The 19,256-nt window shown below is 39.7% G+C and overlaps 3 protein-coding genes across 3 annotated transcripts; 1 reads left to right on the top strand and 2 right to left on the bottom strand.

The window, feature by feature from the left end:
- The first annotated feature begins 600 nt into the window (after window positions 1–600).
- Window positions 601–2,269, top strand: LOC145467838 (serine protease hepsin-like). Its single transcript, XM_081451446.1, has 2 exons — window positions 601–809; window positions 1,567–2,269. Exons 1-2 carry the CDS (start codon window positions 701–703, stop codon window positions 2,016–2,018), a joined length of 561 nt encoding a protein of 186 aa, XP_081307572.1. The 5' UTR covers window positions 601–700; the 3' UTR covers window positions 2,019–2,269.
- Window positions 2,270–3,679: 1,410 nt separating this feature from the next.
- On the bottom strand, window positions 3,680–10,938 carry LOC145467280 (matrilin-1-like). The gene is made up of 3 exons (XM_081450825.1): window positions 10,908–10,938; window positions 6,967–7,344; window positions 3,680–4,061 (listed from the first exon to the last, which is right to left on the bottom strand). Exons 1-3 carry the CDS (start codon window positions 10,936–10,938, stop codon window positions 3,811–3,813), a joined length of 660 nt encoding a protein of 219 aa, XP_081306951.1. The 3' UTR covers window positions 3,680–3,810.
- A 5,523-nt stretch (window positions 10,939–16,461) lies between these two features.
- Window positions 16,462–18,852, bottom strand: LOC145468373 (tetratricopeptide repeat protein 28-like). Its single transcript, XM_081452068.1, has 2 exons — window positions 17,525–18,852; window positions 16,462–16,788 (listed from the first exon to the last, which is right to left on the bottom strand). Exons 1-2 carry the CDS (start codon window positions 18,384–18,386, stop codon window positions 16,754–16,756), a joined length of 897 nt encoding a protein of 298 aa, XP_081308194.1. The 5' UTR covers window positions 18,387–18,852; the 3' UTR covers window positions 16,462–16,753.
- Window positions 18,853–19,256: the final 404 nt, after the last annotated feature.

Here is a 19,256-nt window from a genome sequence, read left to right as displayed (position 1 = left end):
AGCGATATTTAGCCCTGGGTTTGAGACTTACGAAGTTGTAATGAGGCTCAGACCCATTGATAGGTCAGCTCACAGTCTCTCCCACCCCAGCTAGTTGTTTACTAGCTTACTTTCCTTGCATACGGCTAGCGCGCCGAAAATTTGAATTGACCAATCAGGATTCAGCAGACGGCAAAAACTTTATTGTCCTGACGTCAATGTAAGTTAACAGGAAAGGCATTGAAATCAGGCAACTTTTCTCACCGTAGATAAAGGGGATTTACAATTCCAAAAACCATATCAAATTGTAAAAATTGAAAATATGAAACATTTTGTGTCTCCAAGCTTCTAATTTGGTGCCAAAAATGAATCTCCGTCGTCTGGCACGGCAACTCGCTCGAAGTTCGTCGAGTGTCGCCGGGTAGGATAATAGTTGTGTTATTTTGAACAAAATATGCGGACCTCGTCAAATTAAACACGGAATTCTCGAGTTTACTATTAGAAGACGCCAAAGCAACTTTAGCAATGTCTTTTCTTTTGTTGGCTGCCAAGAAAAAGACTGTTATCGTGTCGTTTCGGTAGGACAGCTCACTTCTGACTGCTGCTCGTACTGGGGTCGCAGCCGACGTATGCAAAGTTGCACATGTGACCAGATTTCTTATTCTGTTTCACAGATATAATTCCAACCCACTGGAGTGTCATTGTAGGTGAAGACAGTTTGATGGTGAACGGATCTCTCAAGCGAAGCTTAGAAATCTCCAACATTCTGATTCACCCAGAGTACAAACCTAATGCTCCAACTTATAGCTTTCCCTCAGACTTTGATGTCGGTAAGTACATGAAAGACATCTCTCGAAGCCATTAATAATTCATCCCGTTTAAACAAAGAAAATCATGACTGTGACGGTGTTTGGATATCTGATCTTAATTAACATAGATTTTTACGATTTTCTTTCTCCATTTTCTCCTTAATTTAAGTTTTGATTGAGAAGATATATCAAGCACTTAAGACAATGTTAAACTCTCTTTTCGGTGTTTGGAAATGTGGTCAAACACGGTCGTTAGTGTTTGATATATTACGTAAAACCTCTTTTTGTTACTCGCAACTCATTGTGTGACGTGCCAACGTGACACAAATGCTTGCTGATATCCTGACTTAGCTTGCACACCTCCGCTCCCGTTTCTAGAAGCACAGTACAATAAATGTAGAGAGTATAGCGACAAAAGTACTATAACACAGACAAGTTTGTATGTCTGTATTCATAAAATATCTTGTGGTGTTTTGGCGAAATGCAGTGGGGACAAACATAATCTTAGCTCTCGACTAGTTTTTAAGTTATTTTTCAGCGAGCGTGATGCGCTTGATGAGGTTAGCTTCTTTGTACAAAAGCATGTACATGCCATTAAACCAAGATGACAAATGCAATGGCCTTTTGTGCAACGAAACTTATCGCATTAGTGCCTCACGCGATTCCTGAGTGGGTGGCATAAAACAGAGCACAGAACTATTTCTAGCGCCTTTGTTTTCAAGCTTCGCCTTCCATGTGAATATAATAATCCTCATTGAATAGTTTCCTTTTTTCACAGCCATGGTTCTCTTGAAACAGACTTTGCCATTAACAAACTGTTCGTTTCCGATTTGCCTGCTTCCAAGCGGAGCAAGTTTTATCCCAGGCACTGCATGTCACGTCACCGGCTGGGGAAGACTAGCCTCCAATGGACCACATCCGTCAATTCTTCTCGAGGCCAAGGTTCCCCTCGTTTCCAGAGAGTTGTGTAATATCCCGGAGATATATGACGGCATCATACACGAAAGAGCTCTCTGCGCAGGTCCGGCCGAGGGGGGAGTGGGGCCGTGTCAATTCGATAGTGGAGGACCGTTGGCCTGCCAAGAGCGTGGAGTCTCGTTCCTGACTGGGATTGTTTCATGGGGTGTAGGGTGCGGAGAGCCTAATAAATTTGGTGTGTATAGTGACATGAGCGTGCTCTCTGATTGGGTGAGAGATATGATTGACACTGGTGGAGAATTCAGTAAATGAGAGACTGACACCATTACAAGATGCTTTTCGAACTTATTTTAACGTCAGGGACATTTTCTGGGATTGCAAGCAGCATGGTTTGATTCCTCTTGATTTATTTCGAAGCCCATGGCTCCTGTTTGTTTTAATTTACAGCGACGGAGTCGGTAACAATTCTGTTAAATTTCCCTTTGAACTAAGAAAAGTTTAAGTATTAAATATTAAAGTTAAGTTTAGTTGGTTTGGCATCATTATAGTGAGAATTAGGTACACCCGAGTCTATTGTTTGATATTCTGAAATCCCATCTGCCATCCGTTTACACCTACGTGGATGATACACAGCTATATATTTCGTTTAATCCTGCTGATAACTCCAGTGAGGCAAAGGCTGAGGCTGTGATCGCGATTGAAAAATGGAACCATGAAGTTCGCTCATGGATGAGGGATGATACGCTGTCCTTAAATGATGAAAAAACTGAGTTTTTGATCATTGCTACAGAACGACTGTTATCTGAAATGTCTGTTGTCAAGATTCAGGTCGGTCAAACCTTGGTAACTCCCGTCTCTCCAGAGCGCAGTTTGAGTGCCTGGTTTGATTCATATCTGCACGCGTTTACTCATGTAACTAACGCTTGTAGTAGCGCTTTTTACTATCTGGGCCGGGTTGTTCAAAGACCGATTAAGCTAACCCAGGATTAGCAGGAAATTTGATCTCAGTTTTGTAACTTTTCGGTGAGGTTTTCTGTTTATACTGTTTGTCCATCAGTTTTGAGCTCGACTAAGCTCAAACTACACAAAACGTAAAAAAAATAATTTTATCCAAGAAAAATTAATAGTTCGGTTAACTTTTAATCCTGGATTAGCGTTAACCGGCTTTCGAACAACCCGGCCCTGTACGATATACGGCATGTTAGAAAGTCTTTGTCTCGGGAGTCTACTGAAAGGCTTGTCTACGCGTTTGTTACAAGTAGGCTTGACTATTGTAATAGCTTATTTTATGGTTTTTCGGAGTATCAAATTAGGAAATTTCAAAGAGTTATGAATGAAAGTGTACTCGGTTAGTTTACTGCGTGGCTAAGTATTGTCACATACCCCCCTTGCTTCGAGAACTTCATTGGTTATCACTGCGTTTGCGTATAGATTTTAAGATTCTTCTTATTACATTTAAGATACTTCAGGGTTTAGCCCCTAGTTCTCTTGTGGATCTGGTTTCGATCTTGCCGGCTTTGCATTATCAACTGCGTCGGAATGACAATGGTATATGCTGGCTAGCCCTCGGTTCAGAATGAAAAAGACTATGGCTGATCGCGAGTTTAGGGTTCCAGCCCCAGTCTTGTGGAACAGCCTTCCCTTGTCAGTGAGGCAAGCTACGAACTTTATCGTTTTTAAGCGTTTAGTTAAGTCTCATTTGTTCTCTAAGGCCTTTTGTTCAGATTTTATTGTGAGTCAAGTTCTCGAATGTATTACAGGAGTTTAGGTCTTGAATTCCAAGATGCGTTGGAAGTTTTAATTCTCAATTTGTAATTTGTAAGAATTCATCTAATTTTAATGCACTTTTGACTATTTTTATGGAAAATAAGTAATAAATTTTATTGTTATTGTTATAACATGTTATGAATATGATCTTGTGCATTTTAACTAAAGATGACGACGAGGAGGAAGATAATTACGAATACAATTATGATGATGATGATGATGATGATGATTATGGCTTATAATTGCAGCTTTTTAGCCAAAATTGCAGACAACAGGGTCACACCCGAAGTCGCAGTAACAAAAGATGAACTTGCATGTGAATATGCAGCCCGCATTGTTATTTGCAAATTTGTTTAACGATATGATTAACTACACCTTTCACTGCTTTGGAACCAGTTAGCCTAAGAAGATAATTTTTCACAGGTTGACTGGATAAAGCCGTCAGCTCCTCGTCATTCATTCTCTTGGTGATTCCGATCGCGAACATTTCAACTCCTCTCGACTTTATCATGTCAGCTTGCTGCTTTACAAATTCGAAACCCATACCACTGAATCCATCTGTGACGACTACAGTCACTTGCTTTGCGTCTGTAACAAATTGAAGAACAGGGATTGAGATACCATCAGAGCAAAACCTTATGCATGGAGGAGTTTCATTTGGGTGTCGAAAAGTATCTGCTTTTGCGTTATTACGCTACCCGATTACCCGATTTCATCCAATCAGAAGTAAAACCAAAATCAATTGTGGCACGCTGGCACACGTTTTCGCGCGCGTTGCTTCAGCTACATGTATTTAGCTCGAGTTGTTATTGTTTCACATTATTTTCTGCGTCCTTTGAGATTGGCTAGAGTGATTACTTCGGTTTTAGTTTAAAGAGACTCATGATTGAAACCACTCTATTAGATTAACCCATTTCAGTCCCAAAATTTGGTTTTTGGAACGAATTTTTAATATCACAAGAGCTTTGCCAAAGCAGCGAATGTAAGACCATCATAGAAAAAAGGATGAACACAGTGTTCGAAATTAGCGCACGCTCGTGATGACGAGATACCGAAAAATATATGGTTTGTCTCAATCACAGTGCGGATATATTTTAGGGGAAGGGGAGGCATCTTTCAGGGCTTGTAAATTTTACGCCGGACGAGTGCATTTTGAGAGTCACTCGCCAGAATAGCGAGTGTTGTCAAAATTTAGTTTCCAACACCGTGAAAGTGCTTTAGACATAAGAATAATTTCTCATCAATAACACTTTGGGGGGCCGTGGATGCGCGACTGGGATAATGGCGGACGGTCACGTTTATTAGAGCTTCTAGAATATAGCCGGATTATTCGGCTCTCCAACAAAAATGTTGTTCACAACACACTAAGCCTTCAAAAATCGGCCAATGCCTTTCCTTTAATGAAAATAAAAAGCAAGAAGAGAGCAGAAAGTTCTTTCTCTTATAGCCCACCGTCGACAGACCAGAAGAAACCCAAGATGGCGGCAATGCCAACAAGCAAAGAACATGAGGTCGGAAAAGAACAGAGCGTTCCTTCTTGATGATGTCCTGAAACAAATCGTCGATTCAATCCAATCTTTGGGCGATAGATTGGAGAACAAAATAGAGCAACTCCAGACAGACATGGATTGCTTTCGCCACGAAATAAAAGAGAACTTGGATGGTCTGAAAGCAACCATCAGCGGCATTGAAAAGTCTCTGGAGCAAGTTTGGGAGCATATCGACGATCATACCGCCAAGCTGAAAACCCGCAAAGACGTCAAAGACTCTCAACAAAGGGAAATTGACGAGCTGAAGTCTGAATTGTAGACAACAACGCTGCTTCTTAATGTGGAAAAAGAAAACAACATCGCCTTAGAGAGCTACACGCGTCGCGAAAACTTGAAATTCATGAATCTACCAGAAGATCGCGGAGAAGATTGCAAAGGAATGATCATTAATCTAATACAAAACGATCTGAAAATTGATGCCGCTAATGTCAGATTCCATGCTGTTCACAGAGTGGGAAAGCCTGCAGTGGGAAAAACGCAGCCAGTTATTGCGAGATTTGTGTGTAGCGAGGACAGAGATTTGTATCGTCAAGGAAAAAAGATCTGAAAAATTCCACAACCTATCAGGATGCTTACATCACGCAGGACTACGCTAAAGCCATTCAGCAGGAACGTCACGCACTTTGATCAAAGCAATGAAAAAAGCCAGAGAACTAGGATTTGAAGTTATTAATCGGCATCTTGTAGTAAGCAAAAAAAAAGATATGCCTGTGGAATCATTCCGGAGCACTTAAAAGAGAGCCCCATGGAGACTGAAATCACAACGTAAGTCAATTTCTGCCCCTTGGAGCTATGCCTTAACCCTTATGTTTTGTTCTTCGTTTTTCTCATAAAATTTTCAATCTGCAGTTGCCTTTATCAACAAAAAGAGCATTGTACAGTTTTCATATATAACTCTAAACAACCTAAGTAGATCCGAATTTACATACACCAGCTAACCACAACACTCCCTCGTAACTCCGTCAGGTGCGTTTCACAAATTAGGTGTCATCTTGTTGTTATTGTTTTGTATGTGCTTTCCTTTTATGTATAGAAGCGACAAAAACACTTTTCCTGTCACTTGCGTATATTACGTGTCTACATCCTACTTTTTGAGATACAGGTATGCTTTACAGCAAGCGAGTCAAATACGACAGGCTAGGTATTTTAGTACTTATCTAACAATAGTGATAAATTAAACAAGGCCGAAATCGAAAAACAAATATCAACAAGGACTAATTCAACTGAACGTTACTACAATAAATGGAAACCTTTAATTGACAAGAAGTTTGTAACTTAGAGCTTTACTGTATATTACTTTGTGGATATAACGCAACTTTTTGCAGTTATAGTTGTGAATGTAACTGAATTCTTCTTTTCTTTTGTTGTATTCTAGTGTATTGTAAGTTTTATTTGTACGTATTGTAAAGGTAATAAAGATATTGTTAATGAAAAATATATTAAATAAATGAGACTTTGGGGCGAAATTCCAACAGATGTTGTAATCATGCTAAGCTATATTGTAGCCAAGAGATTTAAATCGTCCACTATCATATCGTGTACTTTGGAGACACCGACAACTCACAACTTAAGAGAGAGAAAAAAGTTTAAGTCTGCATATGAGCCAAGTGGCCTACCAGGCCGGAACATATCCCATTTTCTGCAGCGAGTATTTGCACTCGCCCCTGGACGGAATGCCAGTCCATCGCAGGGTTACCCCCAGAATTAAGTTCGCCGGTACCCATTTATACACCTAAGTGGACAGAGGCACTGTGCGAGTAAAGTGTCTTGCCCAAGAACACAACACAATGTCCCCGGCCAGGGCTCTAGCCCGGACCGTTCGATCCGGAGACGAGCGCACTAACCACGAGGCCACCGCGCCTCCCACCTGGAGATAAGGTTGTCGTTTAAAAACAGGCTCCTTGGCAGAGGTTTTTTGTACTTTTGTTCAATAAATTCCTTACCAGGGTTTCCAATTCTCGAACCAGACTTGGTCGAAAACACTTCAAAATTCACTACTTGCATGGTTTTTCCGGTAGCAGTTGACGATGCCTCGTAGAGAGTATTACTCAAGATTTCGTCCAGCTTCCTTTCGTCTTGATCATCAGAAAATCGAGATTGTACGTTGATATTTTGTGAATATGACACGATAGACACTCGAGAGTTATCTGGGGATATTGTAAATCTTCTCAACAGTGTCTTGGCGAAGTCTTTGGCCAGGTTGAAAGTGTCTTCATCTATACTCGCAGACGCGTCTAGAATTATAGCCAAGTCGATCTTCTTGCCGCACGTTTCTGTTTTTCCTGTTTGAAAAAAGGCAAATTGTTTATAAACCTTTATACCTTACCATAGAAAATACAGCCAATCAGAATACGGGAAAGCCGTTGTATATTCGACCGCATTTCATCCAACCTTCCCATCATGCGCCGCGGGTGTGTCGCATTTATGGTGTTAGCCACCGTATTTTCTACGGCATGGTATAAAATAGTTATGTAACGCTTTTGAGTGATATACCGTGGAATATCCTAACCTGCAACGTACACTTTCCTGGCTTACAGACTCGCCTAAAGAGTCGTGTGTTTACCGAGAAAATGCAAGGGACTCGTGGGTTATTCCGCGATATATCACTCAACAGCGTTGCATAACTAGCATATTGCACGATATTTGCCTATCTCGCGATTCTTAGCTGTTAACGCAACGCCAGGGCTCGAACCCGGGCCACCCGCTCCGGACACGAGCGCACTAATCCCACCGCGCGTCCAACAAGCTTATCTGTGACACTTAGAAAAAGTCTGATTGAATTAAAAAGGTCTGCGTTTCTCATTTTTTCATTGTGTCTTGAATAAGTTGTCCGAAGCCAACGTAAATTGCGTTTCCTTCAACAATGCATCAAGATGAAATCCGATAGGAGATCAAACAATTTTATTTTATTGGGCAAAAATCTGTTCCAGAATAATGTTAAGTACCTTAAAATCCTATTTTTATTCTCTAAAGCTCCGGTAATACGGACAACATTTTTCTTCAATTTGTCTCGAAACATTGTTGAATTGCAAGTTGAAACCCTCTGTTGCACGTATTACCACGTTTGTGACCAACTTGTCTCGCAGCAAAATACAGTGATGCAAGTCTGGGGAATTCTACACGTATAATTGGTCAATCGTGTGTAAATAAAGATGGCTCCTTCTTTCATATAATTTAGCGTTTCGACGAGCTTCCACTTCGACTTCTGGCCGTCATTTTATTCGTAATGTTCAGTGCCAGCGAAGTTCTCTCAGTATGAAGCTCGGTGTCGTTTCAGATAGCTATGCGAAAAGTTGTATTTTTGAAGCAGTTCTTCCAAGCCTTTTGCCTTTTTTGCTGCTTGTTTTGAAGGGACAATCGAGGTGTCCCAAAGACTATGATAGCCCTCGAGGTCTTTGTACAGGGCAAATTTATGACTTTCTGAGAGTTATTGGTCTACTTCGAATTCAGGCTCGTCTTCACCGTCCGCCATGTTTTTTTTTTATTTGCCGCGTTGCCGCGCTTCGCGACAGCCAATCACAAGCGTTGAATTCAACTTTGTGGTAATACGAGCAGCAAAACTAAAATTTGTCGCGGAAAGTAGAACTCGATTCTACTTTGTGCAACATGTTGCCTCAACCTGCAATACTGTATTTTGCTGCGAGACAAGCTGGTCACAAACGAGGTAATACGCGCAACAGAGGGCTTCAACTTGCAATGCAACAATGTTGTGAGACAAGTTGAAGAAAAATGTTGCCCGTATTACCAGACCATAAAGCTAAAGATCTAAATAATTGCCTGAAATAACACCAAAAACAGTTTCCCATGGGAGCTCGAGAAAATAAATTTCAAAGTTCAGAGAAATTGTGCAAACACAGGTAAAATTCCTCCATCAATTTCATTTCATCACTACTTTCACTATTTATTTAAGTGTTTCGAAAGGAGTATAAAATATTAAGACGGCTGTCTCGACAACACCTTAAGAAAATTTTACCTTTAAATATAAAGCCCCTGATGCTTTAGTTTTGTTCAAACACATTAACGTGTTTTTCTTCACACAGGACAAAGATGGTACCAGAGATGAGGGCGTTCATGCAAGCCAGCTTTGTTCATAAAACAGCTAAAACCGTGTCAATCAAAATCGTTTGTCAAATCTTCTTTTCCATTTCAGGAAAAATTTCATAATCAGAATCAAAGGATTCGAGTGAATTTTCTCTTAAACAGAGATATATTTATAATCTTACTCCATAACTTCCTCCTTGTAAATAGCCAACTGGTTTGTCTCCGGTCAGTTGGGATTCTTAACAATGTTATGCTCAGTTTGAATTATTTGTTTCAGTCGTTTGCTCGGCCCCACTAGCACTTGTGCTATAAACATATAGTCATGTTTTTTTTTTTTTATAACGGACTCCAGGCCGTTGATTGCCATAATAACTTTTGGACAAAATTTCATCAACTTAGCTATGTTTACACTCGTGATTTTGTTAAATTTAATCGGATTATCTCGCTAGTGTTTTCCAATAGTTGTTATTTTTCAGTAAACCAAGTTTTGTCGTTATGGTATACTGTCATTGAAAACGGAATTTCTATCATCTGTGTCTTTTCCATTTTGCTTGAAGTTTCTATGAAGATTTGTTACATCAACACTCTGGTAAATGTCGCTTACCTTCAACAAAATTGTTTCCAACTAAAATCAGGATAAAACTTGAAGTCATCATCTTGCAGATAACACCCATCTCAAATATTATTAGGCGGAAATGAGATGCGAGCAAGTATTCTTAGAAATTCGCTATTTGTAGTCCGTATCATAAAGTAAAGCTCTGCTCTTCAGGGCCAGGCACCTCCTCAGATCCTGTAATTTCATTGGCTTCCGGTTCCACGCTTGAAAACAGGTCAAATTTGAGCCCACGACACCCAAAATGTCGCAACACGTCGCAACAGGGTAGCCAAACGCAAGCAGCATGTTGCGTCGAACAATGTTGAGACATGTTGAGTTCAAAGAGGTGTTATCGTTTAGCCGCGGCTTCAGTATCGTTGAATTTTCCAAGATATTACCATGCGTCTTCCAGAGCTTTCATTGTAACTTATATCGCGGCTATAGCATATGTAATTTAAGTCACGCTTGACTGTTCAAGTAATTATAAAGTTAAGAGGAAATTCGTGCGGTTAGGTGTGAAAAACGCTTGTAGGACAAGCCACTGCATTACATAAAAGTGTATTAAAAATCAGCTGGAAGATTTGATCAGTCGCTCATCGACCAGAACCAGGAGGAATTACCCGGGGGGGTACTTTGAGAATTCCTGGGTGGGGATGTGCCGCTGGGACCCTGGAACCCCTAGTCTATACCAGAGCTAGTTCAGCTGAATTTTGCTACCCTATACTAGAGTAAACTCCCCAAATCCCCCCATCTATCGACACTATTGAGGCTGACTTGCGTAAATTTAAGCTTGCCGGTTTGATTTCTTTTATATATTTTTGAGTGGCAATTCCTGGTTTCCTTGGTCTAGATAAAATCTTCAACCAACTAGTCAGTTTTGTGAAAAATGATACCCTATTCTAGACCCAAACGCTCTGATTTATATACCCTATCCTAGAGTAAACTGCTTGAAAACCATACCCTTCACAGCGGCACATACCTATATAGCCCATATATGGCAGTGCCCCGCCCCCCCGGGAGGAATTACAATCACATTTCCCTAAATTGTATATGTATTCTAAAGACATACTTAGCAAATTGATGGAATGAGCTACCCGCGGCCACACATGGAGGAGAGGTTTTTGTGGGTTTTTTTTTTGTGTGTGTGTGTGTTTTTTTTCCTGTTGCTTTGGTTTTGTTTAACAGTATTGGCGAGTATTTCTTTACACAGGACAAAGATGGCACCAGACCGCGGGCGTTGATACATACCGGCCTTTCTCAATTCCAACACCTCCACCATTGTGTTAATAAAAAAGCCACAACCGTGTCGATTTAAATCGCTTCTAAAGTCGTTTTTTGGATTAACCCGAAAATGTAGCGCTAGTGACACCATGATACAATCACAGTGCTCCAATCAATTTGGCCTTAAATAGATCAATTCTTATATACGAACGCCGTTAATTGCCAGTTAAATTCGGCCCTCTGTGCTGCCTGTTTCAAGTTTAATCTCATTAACTTGATGCTAACCGACGGTCACACGTGCTAAAATCAAACGGGTCATCAACTAGTGTTTTTGCCAGCTTGTTATCTCTTTTCAACAAAACTACTTTTTTGTTCTTAAACCTGCATACACACCTACATGTATCAACGACGAAATTTCTCTTTTCTTCTTAAATTTGCATGAATCTTTGTAAAATTCAATTAGCTAGGTTTCGCGTGAAAATCTCCTATACCAAAATTCCAGAAAATGTCTCTTACCTTCGACAAAAGTACTTCCCATCAAAACCAGGAGAAAACTGAAAAACATCATCTTGAAGATAACACCCATATTAAACGTCATCAAGAGAAATTGGAATGAAATACAGGCAAGCACTTCTTAGAAAGCAGGTATATACAATACAATACATACAAGTGATATGGCTTTAGGTGTCCTCCGGGGCACGTTGAGGAATGAAAATACACAAGCGATGCCATGATGTAACTCTCTGTGTTTGGTTTACGAAAATAAATGCTTTAATTTATAATTTGTTTACCATTTTGAGTAAGAGAGCATAATGTACCTCAGAATCTAGATAACAAAGAGATAAGGACAAGGAACTGGCTTTGAAAAGCGGCGTCCAAGGTATTGATTATCTACAGTTACGCGTGCAGTTGTTATGCTTTGATGTAGAGCGTCCACAATACGCTAGAGAAATTTAAAAACGCAGCTTTAATTCTATGGTTAAGCCTACCGTCCACACTTATCCGTCACGAAAACGGAGGTTTTTGAAAACGCTCATCAAACCGGTGGAATTCGAAAACGCCGGCTATTCGGAAATCATTTTGAAAACGGAGCTATTCGAAAACGATGGTGTCACGTGAATCATGTGATTTCCCTGAGCCAGTTTTCCTCAAACACAAATCTAAAATAACCGGTGATTGTTGCGTTTTTAAATTCCTCAGGCGTAGTCAGTGGACGGAAAACATTTGATGCGTTGTCAGAGTGAAACATCCGTTTTCAAACTGATTCCTCCGGCGTAGTGTGGACAGAAAACATTTGATGCGTTTTCACAGTGAAAACGCCGTTTTCAAATTTCGGACGGGCCTTTAAACTGAGGCAAATTACACTTAATGAGGAACTCTTATTATATTTAAGTCGTAACTGACTGACGCAGCTGCGAATAATGCTACTTAGAACTGACAGCTACATGGTGCCACAGAGAAGAATACTTGAAAGCGGCTGGAGGTTTTGATCCGCGTTACTCCATTGATCGGACGCTGTCACGCGGCTAAATGACCGGCAGCCGGTCAAGGTTTTCAAAACACTAAATGACCGGCAGTCTGATATTTTTCTCAATTTAAGGAATCGAAGGAACCCCTCCAAATCAAACTATCATATGTCGATTAAGAACTGCCAAACGATCCAGAAGAGCTGTTTAGATCGCGAGTATAACGCCTGGTTTACGCTCAGCTCAGAGAGCGAGACCATGGTTTGTGACACTTAGAACTTTGCCACTTGTTCAGCATTAGTTTAATCACGTTGCGATCCGTTATTTTACAGTGTGGTTTAAGATCGAGGTCGATTACCACCATATTGTTTTGTTCATGGCGAGCGAAAACTGGAAAGAGCTTCTTTTCTCTTCCCATATTTCTTTTATTCATAGAAAACCAAGATATTGGCCGCGTTTAAACTCTTCAAGTAGACCGAAAACTATGGCATTGTAAACAGTCTACATAAGTTTCTGATTTCTTTATTCAATTCATTACGTCAAAGACAAGCGTATAGGTGATTTCCAATTGTTTAACGTGGCATATAGTTTCTTGTCTAGACTTAAATGCGAACTACTCGAGTACTGATGATTTATTGACTTGCCAGACGGAATTTGCTTGTTTTACAACAGCTTTACACCATAAATTTACTTGCATCGCAAACCTTCAGATCCTGTCCAAGGAGCAATTTAAAGAAAAGGAAAGCCTTATTTTCTCCCACTCAAACCATCATTTAAAATACGCTGAACGACAACTTGTCGCACTTAACTGTGGCTGTACATTAAGGTAAATCAAGATACTATTGTCATGTCAACATCTTTACATTCAAGATTTCATTTTTCATTGTGTTTCAGTTTTCATTCGTAGCTCATCGCACCTTGTCAAAATTCACCCATGACTACTTGACGCAACTTTCCATAACTCTTTCATTTTACATATGAAAGACAAACGTGCATCGGAGACTCAAGGTTTTTTCAGCAGTCATTGCTGACTTCCGTCATGTATCATTTTCATTTTTCTCAGAAAAATGGCATCATATACTTTTTACATACTAAACATGTACGCTGAATTTGGTCATTTCACGTTGTTATCTTTAATATAAAGTTTATGTTTTTTTGTTACCATTACGTTGCGGTTGTGGTTTGCTTAATTAAAACTCCCTAATAATAACTCGATTCCCTCTTCCTCTAATTAAAAAGTGAAATATTCACAAGTTAACTCAGATGTGTCACGTTTATTCTCAGAATTTGTTTATAGTGCAACAAGAGCTGGTCTGTCATTTCTATTTTCTTATTATTTGGAATGAGCGATACGGTTTGATCCCGTGTGTGATCATTTCATATAGGTTACAAGACCGTCTGCAGACGTAGTCTCCAGTATTAATTTAACTAGCAAGTTGTGCTTCGTGTTTGTTAATTACGCAATAAACAAAAACGAGCTTACGCCATCACCTATTCTTCTTAAGTGATTACAATAACTGAGGGGGCCTGGAAAAACGTCCTGGAATGTCGTTTCTCAGATAACTTTTTTGGATTTCTCTTGTCAAATCGTCAAAATTTCAGCCCATTTCTGATAGATTTTCAAATCTTAATTATAATTTAAAAGACGCGTCCATACCGTACAGTTCAAAACGAGCACGTCGCTTGTCTTCAGAGTAGGTTCTCCCTTACTTAGTTCATAAGCATTTTACGTTTCGTTTTTGGTGATTAGGTAAAAACAAGAACTGAGGGATTCCCCCAAATAAGCTAACGTCATCACCTGTTCGTATGACTTTCTCATGTTCCGTTTTGACCGATTACAATAAGAGCGGGTCCGGATAGGGCTGCTGAAATCTCGTTGCTCAGTTAAATTTTTGGCGATTTCTCGGCTATCATGATCAGTAAAAACTTTCAGCCCATTTCTTGGTTATCAGTAAAGTATGTAGTTATAAGTTAACTTCTAAATGAATTCAAATTTTGACCAATTCCGCAGTGAATCCCATTCCAGCCCTCTGAGAACTAACAATCTGCTCGGGTCAGACGTGAAATGCTTCATTTCACAGCTAAAATTTTGGGCCCGAAAATGTTCGAATACTCGCCGGCTGTCCTTTAAAGGGATCAATATGGTTGAGGACAAATAAATATCGAATTTGTTTCCTCGTCTGTCTATGCACAGGCCCTTTTTTGAATTCCCAAAAGTATTAACCGGACAGGAAATGAAACCTCGTTGCAAAAATATAAACGTCTTGTGGTCATACTCTTTGTGAACACTTCCTGATGTTTTTTTCCCTCCAACTAATCCCGAAATTTTGAAGCTTTTAACCCAATAAAATAGTGTATGAATATCTCGCGCAGCATGGACCACAAGGACCGACAAACCTCCCGAATTGTGTTTTTCCCATCAGCTCGTGTATTAGAATTTACATTAAAAACGTCGAAAGACGCTATATAATGATTCAAAATTTTCAGGCTAGGAGCTGACGAAGCTAAACGTGTATGAATTTCACTCGATAACAGTGTTTACTTCGTATGCAACTGTAAATTTCGATATCAATTTGGGTAAAAGTTATTGGCATGAATTAATTTCTGTATAGAACTATCAGTGAGGTGTTTTATGATGAATACACCTAGTCCTCGGACAAAAAAATAACGGCCCAAAACAAACGGTTATATTGATTATTGACAAGGCATGAGGTCAAGATGGCCGCGGATATTGGCCAAGTTCTTCTCTGCGCCGTCTATGCGTCGAGATCCAAAAACACAAAAATTAACGAGGCTAACATCCAGCCTGCCTGACCGAACAATGTTTACCAAAAACGCGTTTATGATATGACATAATGTCAATAGTCATCACTTTCTTGTTGGAAAGAGGTAATTCCGAGTGAGTCTGCTGGTTTTAGTCTTACTCACTCGGGTAGTTAGTCACAGCGCAATGGAAATTTAAGGGCATTTTTCTCGCCGTTTCTCCCCTTCAACGAGAGCGTGCGAAATTTAATACACAGCAGCGTTTCTTTACCGTAATCAGGCAGAGGACAATGGAATATATATACAGCTTTTCTTCCCTCCACCCTACCACTCCTAGTCAAATGAGCAAAGAACATTCAACTAAAAGAAAAAAATCCATGTATAAAACTGTTGACACGTTTAAGCAATACTTACCTAACAACTTCAACTTGAGTTGGAAAAAAGTAAATGAGCCGCCATAGCGAATTCTAAACGCACAGCTACCATAATGACCGGATCTTGCTACCATAAAGGAAAGGTCAACTCTCGAAATGTCAACTTTCTATAGTGTATGTAGCTAGAGCAGTTAATTTACTTTTATCAACTTGAAGTTGACAATTAGCAAGCTTCAGGTCCCGCCGACGCCGCAGTTGTTTTTTGTCCAGAACCTAATATATATCTGAGAAGAAGTCTACAGAAATGGACTGGAGCTGAGATCTAAATTACTCACAGTTTTAATTGACTCCTCTAGACTTAGAATTAAAAAACAATAGGGTCGTCATTTTTTCCTAAGTAGTACATGCCTTTAGGGAAGAAAAGTTCTTCTTATTTTACAAAAGTGCAATGTTCAGGATAATTGTGATAAGTATAATGCGAACAATTTCTCATGTTACTCTAATTTAACTGTCAAGTAAGTGTTCTTTCAGTCGCACTATTTACAAAGGTATTTAAGGTATTTGTAAAGTTTACTGCATGGCCCAGCAAATTAACCATGCACAGTGCTCGACAGAAATTCAAAATGCTAATTATGCTCTTATCATTTCTTTTGATAATTAATTGGACATACCCACTTAATGCTTGATAAAATCTCAGATTGTAAAGCTCTTCTTCCTTGTAAAAAATACTATGATTAATGAAAATACTAACAAAACCTAGATGTTCTGCATAAAAACTGGTCAAAAATGAAACAACGGCAAAGGAAATGTTTCTGAGTTATTTTTCTTTAAAATCTTACTTCTTCAATTAAGTTACTTTTACAATTGCTAGTAAGTGTGAGAATTTTTCATGTACAATATTTGGAAAAAATTTAACGAGTCTTGCCGCTTTGTAAAAAAAAAGGTTTTTCAGTCAAGCCTCGGTTTGGTATTGCACTCCTAATTCCGATACCAAAATTTATTCAGCAACACTTAACACTCAGCTGTACACTGCACGATCCGGTTAAGTTTCAAATCTTTTTTCGCTAAAATAACTTAGAAAAGTGATTTTATACTTGCAAGAGAAGCAATGGCTCAATCTAAAAAAAGTGAATATTTAACAAAACTTCAAGGATTAGCGCGTAATATTTCTACAGAGGCAAAATATTAAACATCGATTTATTTCTGATATACAACTTAGCACTAGAACTTAAAGGTCATTAGGTCATGGCATATTTTTCTTCTCACGCGATCACTCGCTGCCGTCCTGGTCATCCTTGCCAACACCTGACAAAGAGAGTAAACAAACCACAAAAGATGTGTAGCATCTATATTCATTATCTTAAAGAATAGTTGCCTAATTACAAAATATACATTCATTTTAGCATATTATCCGGATTCATGGCTGTTGCTTGTTAAACTGTAAACTTAATTCTACAGGAAGCGTAAGCAATTTGAGGATAGAATTTTGATATGGACGCCTTGGGTGACTGGGTGACATCACAATGTTGCGAGATCTTTTGAAGAAAGGTGGACCATACAAACCAGCCAACGGTGATCTCTTTGTCTTTTTCAACAACATTAAAAATTGCTTTTGGAGATTAAACAGAACATAATTACATTGCTAAATCCAGCGCAAAAAATAACGATCAAGTGTGATGTCAAAATGCGAGAAAATCAGGAAGCCAAAAATTCGCAAGTTTTCAAATCTCCGCAGTTTTCATGTAGTAACTGAACTTCGACATACGAGGGTGCTTTTTAATTCTTTCAAAACTTTCGTTGCAATTTTGTTTCGTAACTTCATGGTCAACACTCATGATCGACAGAGCTAACTTCAGTTGTAAAATACATTAGCCGCACAAGATCAAATGACAAGCGTACGGAAATAATTAGATATAGAAACCTGACCCTGTTTTGAAAATACACAGAGTTGACTTATAACATCTAAGAAAATTGTGAGTAAATACCCGGAGACCTTTGCTAGATATAAAGAAAGCACGTGCATGGTTTCATTGAATCGTACCTTTCTTTCCAAAATCAAATGTCACGTCATCTCCAACCAGTATAAAAGGTGCCCACTGGTTCACGTCATAGCCCTCACTTCTCATCCACTTCATGGCCTCGTGTAGAGATTCACCAGCACTTCCCCCAGCAACAAGGTGATCGTAGAAATGACTCATTAACTGCTCTGTTGCTTTGTCATCCAGGGCCCACAGTGCCACCAACACTGAGCGTGCGCCAGATCCTAAGAATGCTCGGGCAATTCCAACAGCTCCCTCGGCTTTTGTCTGTCCACGAGCACTGTGGCAACAGCTAAGGACTACCAGTTTAGCTCGCAGTTGAACTTTTGAGATGTCTGCCATCGTCAATAAGTACAGTCCTTCTTGAGGTATCCCGTTAGGAACACGAAAAGATGGTGCAAGGGCAATTGCTCCTCTTTCAGCATCACTGTGTGCGGCGATATGAATCAGGGCCACTGAATTCATCGCTTGAAGTACTGCCGCCTTAGTCGCTTGGTGTCCTAACAAAGGCTCAACACCCAGCTTTTCTGCTATCATCTTAGCTTCGTTTTCTGCACATTGTAGTCTCGAAATTGTCGTGAGTTTTCCTTTGAAATGCACTTCACCAACATCAGGGTTTCCCACTATCAATGCACCAGTCTGACAGTGATAGTCTGCTGGACTTTCATTAATGAGCTTGAGAGTTGTTAAAGAAGGAACGACACGGATCCTGAAATTCTCGGATAAGTACTTTCCGCTTTTACCAGTTAAGGCAGCGTATGGAATTTGGTATAAGGCACGATCAGGAACAATGATGATTTCAGGGCCCTCAAGAAAGCCCTCCACAGGAGCGATGATAAGTTTGTAACAGATAGCAAGGTTCATTTTGGGTCTTGGTTAGCTTTACTTTCCTCTCCAATTCGCCAACCTCTATGGCTGTCTTCCTCGTCTGTTTTGGATTCTGGCTGAAAACAGTGTAAAGATTGGTCTTCACAAAGCTCCTCTGGTAAAACGCCAAAACTTCTGAAATCAAAAAACTCATCCAAACGCTGACTTAAACCTTCCCGAGCAATAAGGTCATTTCCTTTTATCTTCTGGAAATGTGTGACTTCGCCTGCTTTAAGAGTCCACAAATAAATGCTGTCAGAATGATATGAGACGTACAGACAGGTGCGGTTACATTCTTTGTCCACGATGCCTTCAAGACCAGCCCAAGTTCGAGGATTAGCAGAGATTTTATTCTCCACAGAGTACTGAGCTGACATCAGATCTGCCAAAGCCCTGGCCCTCGATAGCTCTGAGACATACAGAGCTTCAGTAGGATTTCCGGTTTCACAGGGAAACATACTGAGATCTCTGTAGGAAGGAATATTGCGATCAGAAAAGGAAATCTTAAATTGATCGTTGTCGCGGAGGGAGCCGCGCATTTCCTCGCATTTTTCAACATGAGAAAAGTAATGCGAGATACCCGACCGACTTTGCACAGAGAAGACATCATGCTAGATACCAATGACTCCCAAACATTTATGGAGCTTTTGATATCAATTAACTGGTGAATTTGCCTTCATGGTTGATATATTCAAGTAATTTTGTCCTTCAAAAAAAATACTGAATTTCTGGGCAATGAAAGCGTCAACTAAAACCCAATACATCCTTTTTTAATATTTGGAGGTTCTCAAAGAAAATACACCGGGTACAAAATTTACTGGGACAGTAAATCGTGTAATGCCCGCTCAATATTCGGAATTGATAACC

The sequence above is a fragment of the Orbicella franksi genome, chromosome 14 (assembly GCF_964199315.1).
Source record: "Orbicella franksi chromosome 14, jaOrbFran1.1, whole genome shotgun sequence".
Lineage (NCBI taxonomy): Eukaryota > Metazoa > Cnidaria > Anthozoa > Scleractinia > Merulinidae > Orbicella > Orbicella franksi.
This window is presented reverse-complemented; position numbering and strand designations above follow the sequence as displayed.

Bases quoted from the DNA above. Each gene is read 5' to 3' on its own strand.
- LOC145467838 (XM_081451446.1), top strand. From the start codon at position 701: ATGGTGAACGGATCTCTCAAGCGAAGCTTAGAAATCTCCAACATTCTG. The intron at 810-1,566 runs GTAAGTACATGA...CTTTTTTCACAG, and splicing joins TCCCTCAGACTTTGATGTCG to CCATGGTTCTCTTGAAACAG.
- LOC145467280 (XM_081450825.1), bottom strand. From the start codon at position 10,938: ATGGTGGAGGTGTTGGAATTGAGAAAGGCCG. The intron at 7,345-10,907 runs GTATGTATCAAC...TTCTATGGTAAG, and splicing joins GTTGGAATTGAGAAAGGCCG to GTATAAAGGTTTATAAACAA. The intron at 4,062-6,966 runs GTAAGGAATTTA...AATTTGTTACAG, and splicing joins TTCGAGAATTGGAAACCCTG to ACGCAAAGCAAGTGACTGTA.
- LOC145468373 (XM_081452068.1), bottom strand. From the start codon at position 18,386: ATGAACCTTGCTATCTGTTACAAACTTATCATCGCTCCTGTGGAGGGC. The intron at 16,789-17,524 runs GTACGATTCAAT...TCTCTTTGTCAG, and splicing joins ATTTGATTTTGGAAAGAAAG to GTGTTGGCAAGGATGACCAG.